The sequence below is a fragment of the Halichoerus grypus genome, chromosome 15 (genome assembly GCF_964656455.1).
Source record: "Halichoerus grypus chromosome 15, mHalGry1.hap1.1, whole genome shotgun sequence".
In the NCBI taxonomy this organism is placed as follows: Eukaryota; Metazoa; Chordata; class Mammalia; order Carnivora; family Phocidae; genus Halichoerus; species Halichoerus grypus.
In genome coordinates, this window is record NC_135726.1 from 17,497,644 (window position 1) to 17,505,363 (window position 7,720).

At 45.2% G+C, this 7,720-nt stretch overlaps 1 protein-coding gene across 3 annotated transcripts in view; it reads right to left on the reverse strand.

The window, feature by feature from the left end:
• Positions 1-7,662, reverse strand: part of PRMT7 (protein arginine methyltransferase 7) — a 43,533-nt gene extending 35,871 nt beyond the window's left edge. For 2 of the 3 annotated variants that reach the window (XM_036109161.2, XM_036109162.2), the window contains exons 1-2: positions 7,605-7,662; positions 2,624-2,800 (exon numbers count right to left, since the gene is read on the reverse strand). In XM_036109161.2, the coding sequence (XP_035965054.1) occupies positions 2,624-2,718 (95 nt within the window). In that variant the 5' untranslated portion in view covers positions 2,719-2,800; positions 7,605-7,662. Of the gene's footprint in view, positions 1-2,623; positions 2,801-7,041; positions 7,576-7,604 lie in introns of those variants that run through there. The other variant, XM_036109160.2, reaches the window with a different exon arrangement.
• Positions 7,663-7,720: the final 58 nt, after the last annotated feature.

The following is a 7,720-nucleotide window of genomic DNA, read 5'->3' on the forward strand; positions in this document are numbered from 1 at the left end:
CTAATGATGTATTGTATGGTGATTAACATAATAAAATAAAATTTAAAAAAAAAAAGAGTCACAGACATGCTCTACCGACTGAGCCAACCAAGCAGCCTGGAAAGCTTATTTTAAATGCAGATTCCCATGATACATGCAAATAGATCCTGACCCAGAAAACTGGGCAGAGTCTGGAAATATGCACTTGAACTGGTGCCCCAGGCAAGCGTGACATAGTTCATACTCTACACTTTGAGGAGCACTGTACTAAAAGAATAGTGGTGGTGTTTTTATTTTTTTTAAATATTTTATTTATTTATTTGACAGAGAGAGCGAGAGAGCACAAGTAGGGGGAACAGTAGAGGGAGAGGGAGAAACAGGCTCCCCGCCAAGCAGGGAGCCCTATGCGGGGCTCGACGACCTGAGCCGAAGGCAGATGCTTTACCATCTGAGCCACCCAGGTGCCCCGTTGTTGTGTTTTTTTAATGGCACAACAAGGCTTTTACATGTGAACCCACCTACGAATGTGTAGTTGAAATCTGGTTCTGCCTTTCTCTGCCTTTCAAGAGGCATTTCTGGTCCCCATCTTCCCAGCTTCATCACCCCACCACTCCCCAGACATCTCAGCTTCATCACCCACTCTCCCCACCACTCCACAGACACATCACTCTCCCAAAGCACTACTAGCCCACTCCATCGGTAACATCCAGAATTTCTGTCCCAGGTGGACACTCCCTCTTCCTGGAACGCTCTCCTCTTTCCCACTTTCTGGCCATTCCCTCCTGGTTCTCCTGCCTCCCCTCTTCCAGGATTCCTTCTTCAGCCCTCTACCTTTCTCATTCCATACCCTCTCTGAGAGCCTGCAATCTCTTCTAGTTTCAATTCTAACAACTGCAAATTGGCTCCAGACCCATGTTTATCTGCCCACTGGCATCTCTACCTGGATGTCCAAACCCAGATACCTAATCTCCATCACCTTCCTCTTCCCAGCAACACCCATTTCTCCTGTGTTCTCCCTCGGGAACAACAGCTCCTTCCACTCCTTCACTCTAACCAGAAATCTTGGGTGCTTCTTTAATTTTCTCTCTCGTTCCTTCACTGCATCCAATGAGTTACCAAACTCAAGCTCCCTCGAAGCTGTCTCCTCCTCTCCCCACCTCTACTGCCTCACCTGTGTGGTTGCAATAGCCACCCAAATGGATTCCGCTCCCTCCAACCCACTTTCCACACTGTTCTCAGTAAACGTTCCAAAATGCAACCTAATCTGTTTGTTCCCTGTTTAACATCTCAATCACTCAGAAAATAATGTCCCATATCTTTAGAAAGAAGGTAATGTTTTTGATCTCTTATTCTGCACCACACACTGTATTTCACTCACTCATCAAACAACCTTAAAAGAAAGATATAGGAAGAAATGTACATTATTACATATATCAAGCCATGTATTATCATACTGAGGCTCCAGGAAGTGAAGCAGCTTGACCAATGTCAGACTTGAGACAAGGCAGAGCCCAGACTTACTCTAATGCTCCTCTTCCTGCATTTTGCCACCACCCTTCACAATATGACCCTGCCTACCTTTTTCAGTATCCTCTCTCACCACAGCCCTGCTTTTGTACCTCATTCCAGCCCCTTCAAACTGCTTGTAACCCCCTAAACCAGTTCATCTGGAAGGTTACATGTAATCCCTGCAGCTCAGAAAGCAATTTACCTCCTTCTAGATTTGGGAAATCACTCAAATATCACTCCCCAGCCCAGCTGTTCTTGCTGCTTCCATGAACTCTTGTGCCTGTATCCACTGGTCTTTCTCTCACTGTCATAATTTTTTCTATGTCTGTCTCTTGACAAAACAGCATATCCCTGGGATGCCTGGGTGGCTCAGTTGATTAGCATCTGCCTTCGGCTCAGGTCATGATCCCAGGGTCCTGGGATCAAGTCCCCCATCAGGCTCCCTGCTGAGCAAGGAGCTCTCCCTCTGCCTGCCATTCCCCCTGCTTGTGCTGTCTCTCTCTCTCTGACAAATAAATAAAATCTTAAAACACAAACTGCATGTCCCTTGAGGATGGGAACCCTATCATCTTCATTTTGGTATTCACAGTCCTAGCACGGTGCTACCATGCTGTATGCACTTAATGATTGCTAAAGAACAGTAACTCACTTACACAGGTTTAAAGATCCCATCCAAGGAAAAAAAAAAAACACATTTTTTCACTTTTTCCATTCAAGAGAATTTAGCCATATGTTAAATGTATCACCATTTCGGTAGCACAAGTAAATGATTAAATTTCATAAACACTACTACTACCAACTACTACTACTACTTACTACTACCTACTACTACCTACTACTACCTACTACTACCACTACTACTACTACTACTGACCCTTGGGTCCTCTTTGCTCCATGAGACAGACCCTCCAAGACTCCAATAAGGCTGCTACGTGATATCTGACTCTCCACACAGAACTTTGCCTCACTCCCACACAAACCTATCTGGCTAAGCAGACCTGCTCGTGACCAATATCTGCCCTGAAGAGCAGCACTGGGTAATGCCTAGTCCATATTCAGATCGCATTCCAGGGCTCCTGCTTTGAGATCAAATGCCCCACCCAGCTGCAACCAATTGTGAACACACCCTTGTTACCTTGCGATCTCCTGGTGGTAATCATAGTGCTCATCCTCCTCCAGCCACTCCACAGATCCAGTGGTCGGATTGGCCCGTCCGCAGAAGACTTTCATGGTGCCAATCAGCTCCTCGGTTTTAGCACAGAAAAGCAGCCTTGCCAGCTCACTTCCTATGGACAGGTCTATCGTCTGAAATCTATTCACATCATAATACCCAAAATGGAGAGAAAAAAAATTTTAAAGACCAAAAAGAAAAGGGAAAAAAAAAATCAAGAAATACACAAAAGTGTCAAAGCCACTTAAAATATTTGTTAATCAGTATTTTAATCTTTCCAGCAAGTTATTTGATTTTATATTCAGCATATAACATCAAAAACTATAATACATAAATTCATAAAGCTATCTGGAAACTTCAGCAGTCCTCAGTGATTCCAACACAGGTCAAATGAGCCTCAAAGTAAAGGCAGGTGAGAAGAGAACTAAAGCAGAGGGAACAGGAGGCTAATAGGAAAGGAGAAACAGAGACTGGGGTGGTGGTAAAAGAGTGCCGCCAGTACGGCCTCAGTATATCAAACACACTTAGTTTAAGGAAAAATAATAAAGGGACGCCTGGGTGGCTCAGTCGGGTTAAACGTCTGCCTTGGGCTCAGGTCATGATCTCAGGGTCCTGGGATCGAGTTCCACATTGGGCTCCCTGCTCAGCGGGGATTCTGCTTCTCCCCCTGCTTGTGTGTTCTCTCTCTCTGACAAATAAAGAAATAAAATCTTTAAAAAAAAAAAAAAAAGGGAAAAATAATAAAGAGCAATTCAAACAAACTAGGAAAACCTTCTTCTAAACAAATAAACCACAGCTATAAGCAAACATCCCAGAAATATGTAGAGCCAAAAAATAAGCAAATCACAGAATACATACAGTATGATTACATTTATATAAAATTATAATTATGCAAAACAAGAACCATATATCCTTTAGGGATCACACTAAAAAGCCATAGAAGGGAATGAGGACCGTGGTTACCCTTAAGAGGGAAAGGAAAAGCCTGGGATCAAGGAGGGCCACAGAGGGGACTTCAAAATAGCACTGTTTCTTCCATAAATGGGTGGTAGGATTAAAGAGGTTCACGATACTGTCATTCTTTATGCCTTACCATTTTTTAGTAACCAGTACTTCTTACTCAATGTTTGGTTTTAAAAGCAATTTTAAAAAAGTCTTCATCTAGGGGTGACTGTCTGGCTCAGTCTTTATAGAGTGTGCAACTCTGGATTTCAGGGTCTTGAGTTAGAGCCCCACATTGGGTATAGAGATTACAGAAATTTAAAAAAATTTTTTTAAGATTTTATTTATTAGACAGAGTGTGCGCACGCGTGCACAAACACGCAGAGGGGCAGAGGGAGAGGGAGAAACACACTCCCTGATGAGCAGGGACCCTGGGATCATGACCTGAGCTGAAGGCAGCCGCTTAACCGACTCAGCCACCCAGGCACCCCTAAAGAAATAAAAATTTAAAAGAACATTCATCTAGGGCACCTGGGTGGCTCAGATGGTTGAGCGTCTGCCTTCGGCTCAGGTCATGATCCCAGAGTCCTGGGATCGAGTCCCACATCGGGCTCCTTGCTCCTTGGGAGCCTGCTTCTCCCTCTGCCTCTCTCTCTGTGTGTGTCTCTCATGAATAAATAAATAAAATCTTTAAAAAAATAAAAGAATATTCATCTAAAAAACATCCTTCAAATAAATGTTGCCAGATTCATGTCTCGTGTGCGCTGTTTCCGCAGAGATTTACTTCTGACAGAGAAACACCACACCTCAAAGTCTGAAGGCACCTCTCTGCAAGTCTGAGCTCTTCCAGCATCCTGCCTCTTACCCTCAGAAAACATCAAGTGTTCCACACTTCCCTTCATTTCCTGTTAAACACTGATCCTTCTTCAGGCAACCTTAGAAAGAATGCCTACTCCATAAATCCCTAAAACGTCCCTAAGGCACTTAATTGGCCAGAATTATGGCCTTTCTCTTGAAGTTATCTAGACTAACTAAACGCCCCGAACACTGAATTCTTACAAATGACGACGGGGAAAATCTTTTCTGAAAAGACTGAGGCAGGGGCGCCTGGGTGGCTCAGTCGTTAAGCATCTGCCTTCGGCTCAGGTCATGATCCCAGGGTCCTGGGATCGAGCCCCGCATCGGGCTCCCCGCTCCGCGGGAGGCCTGTTCTCCCTCTCCCACTCCCCCTGCTTGTGTTCCCTCTCTCACTGTGTCTCTCTCTGTCAAATAAATAAAATCTTTTAAAAAAAAAAAAAGAAAAGACTGAGGCAGTCAGTGGTCTGGTTCAAAGTAGTCAATTTATCCTTCAGTGAAACTCGACTTCTAAAATCTCAGTGTATCCATCCTCTCATCTAGCGGCTCTCAAACTTTGTGGCAACCTCAGTAAGAAATATACTTTACATCAAGACACAATACACACACATAAACATAAGCTTTCACTAAACAGTATTTAGCCTTCCTGTCAGCAAGGCCCTCTGATATATTCTACTCTATTTCATTTTCTTAAAACTGATCATGATCTGGGGTGCCTGGGTGGCTCAGTCAGTTAAGTCTGCCTTTGGCTCAGGTCATGATCCCAGAGTCCTGGGATCAAGCCCTGTGTCGGGCTCCCTGCTCATCCGGGAGCCTGCTCCTCCCTCCACCCTGCTTGATGTTCTCTCTCGCTATGTCTGTGGCCAGCTCTGTCTCTCTCTCAAATAAATAAATAAAACCTTTAAAAAATAAATTGATCATGATCCACTAAACTGATTTCATAATTGGTGGGCTGCAACCTATAGGTTAAAAAGTTTTGCTAGAATCAACTGTGAACATCTCCTGTGCTAATTAAAAAAAAAAAAAAAAAGAGTACAACTATCAGAATCCATAATGTGCTTTAGAAAACTGTGTCCGGGGCGCCTGGGTGGCTCAGTCGTTAAGCGTCTGCCTTTGGCCCAGGTCATGATCCCAGAGTTCTGGGATCAACCCCCACATCGGGCTCCCTGCTCGGCGGGAATTCTGCTTCTTCCTCTTCCACTCCCCCCTGTTTGTGTTCCCTTTCTCGCTGTGTCTCTGTCAAATAAATAAATAAAATCTTTAAAAAAAAAAGAAAGAGGGCGCCTGGGTGGCTCAGTCGTTAAGCGTCTGCCTTCGGCTCAGGTCATGATCCCGGGGTCCCGGGATCGAGTCCCACATCTGGCTCCCTGCTCGGCGGGAAGCCTGCTTCTCCCTCTCCCACTTCCCCTGCTTGTGTTCCTGCTCTCGCTATCTCTCTCTCTGTCAAATAAATAAAATCTTTAAAAATAATAATAATAATAATAAAAAATAATAATAATAAAAAAAAAGAAAGAAAGAAAACTGTGTCCAAAAAAATGCTACAGTAGAAAGAAATGGCCACATCCGGCTGAATGTTCAGTGAAAACTTAAAAGATGGCTACGATTTAGGCAAGCATGGGAGGGAGAGGGCACTTCACCAGATTAGACTCAGTCAAGCGCAGTGAATAAACCAGTTTAGCTGAAGTAAAACTGAACAAGGAGTCAAACATGTCAGTGGGGTACATACTGTGGAGAACCCTGAAACCCTTATCCTGTGGGGTATGTGGGATCAACTCTGAAGTCATTTAAAGGTTAACAGTGTAGTATTCTAATCTATAGAATTCCCTTTGTGTCTGTGCTCTTGCTCGGGCTTTACAAAGGACTACAGTTTTTTTTCACACCGGAGAGGTTACTGGTTTCATATAAATGCTTGCAGGTGGGAACCATGTCTTGTAACCTCTCTGGGTGAGAACTACACATCTACAGAGAAATTCCCTCATTTATTATTACAACTTGTCTTCTCCCAAAAGGAGCCACACTCCAGATTCAAGAGATATTTTGACACCCCCCTCCTCATTCTCCAAAACCTGTCAACTCAAGTGATGGTTTATAAGGAGGGAATGGAAACCACCCTGCCAAGCCCCAAGTGGATTACCTGTCAGACTTCAGAGCAGGTATTTGGTTCATTCATTCAAAATTTTAGTAAAATTTACACAATGCCAAACACCGCATTTGGGACTGGAGGACTCCCATAAACAAAAAAGGGAGATCTTTGCCCTCCAACAGATTAGATTTTCATGAGGGAGAGACTAAGGATAAACAATCCCAGACTGTATGGGTGCAAGAAAGGAAATATGCAGGATGCTATTAAAAAGAGTAACAAGGCTATGGAAAGACTGAGGAAGGTGGCATTTAAGTTGAGACATGCAAGATAAGCCAGGTTAAAAGTTATGGAAGAGTAGTGTTTATGTTTCTGGAAACCTTAGCCCTACTTTTCCCCTACCCCTATTTTCCCTACGGGGGGAAAAATAACTAAGTGCATAAGCAAAAACTGACAAAAGCCTGAGTGACTGAAGCACTCTGAGCAGAGGTAAAAGAGACTATACCGGTGGGCTTCTGCAAATCACACTGGGCCAAGCTGGGTTCGGAAAGATGTTTGGATTTTGTTCTACATGCACTGGGAGCCACTCAAGAGTTTTAAGCACAAAAATGTCCACGTCAGATGTACGCTTTTACAGGGCCGCTCTAGCTAACGTGTGGTGAATGGACCGGTTTCCAACTACTCAACACAGTGACTGGGAAAAGCGAGCCCATAAGCAGTTCCCTGATTCCGAGAAACGTGGCCCAGCTAGGGGTGCGATGCTTGGAGCTCCGTATGATTGCGGTTCGAGTCTCTGTCGCTGAGAGGAGGCGCCAAGTAGTATAATCCAGGTCCCCGTGGAGGTCACCGAACAGAACCGTATCCCAGTTCTCTTGCCAGCCCAGGGGCTCTAAGCCGCCCCATAAGGACTCTAGAAAGGTCCTCGAGAATCCGAAACAGACGGAAACCCCGGCGGCCCAAAACGCCCGCGCCAGGTCCGTCAGCCCAAGACGTTGGGCTGAGAACAGAGGATGGCTGCACTCGGGACTCTACTGCGACCCCACCTTCCCAACCCGCCCAGGGCCTCACCCGCCGCAGAAACCGCTCCGTTCACTTCCGCCGCCGCCTCCACCTGGCAGCGGCTGGCGAGAGGGGGCGGGACCTCCCAGCGCCCGCTGAGCGTGCCGGGAGCGAGGCCCGGAAGC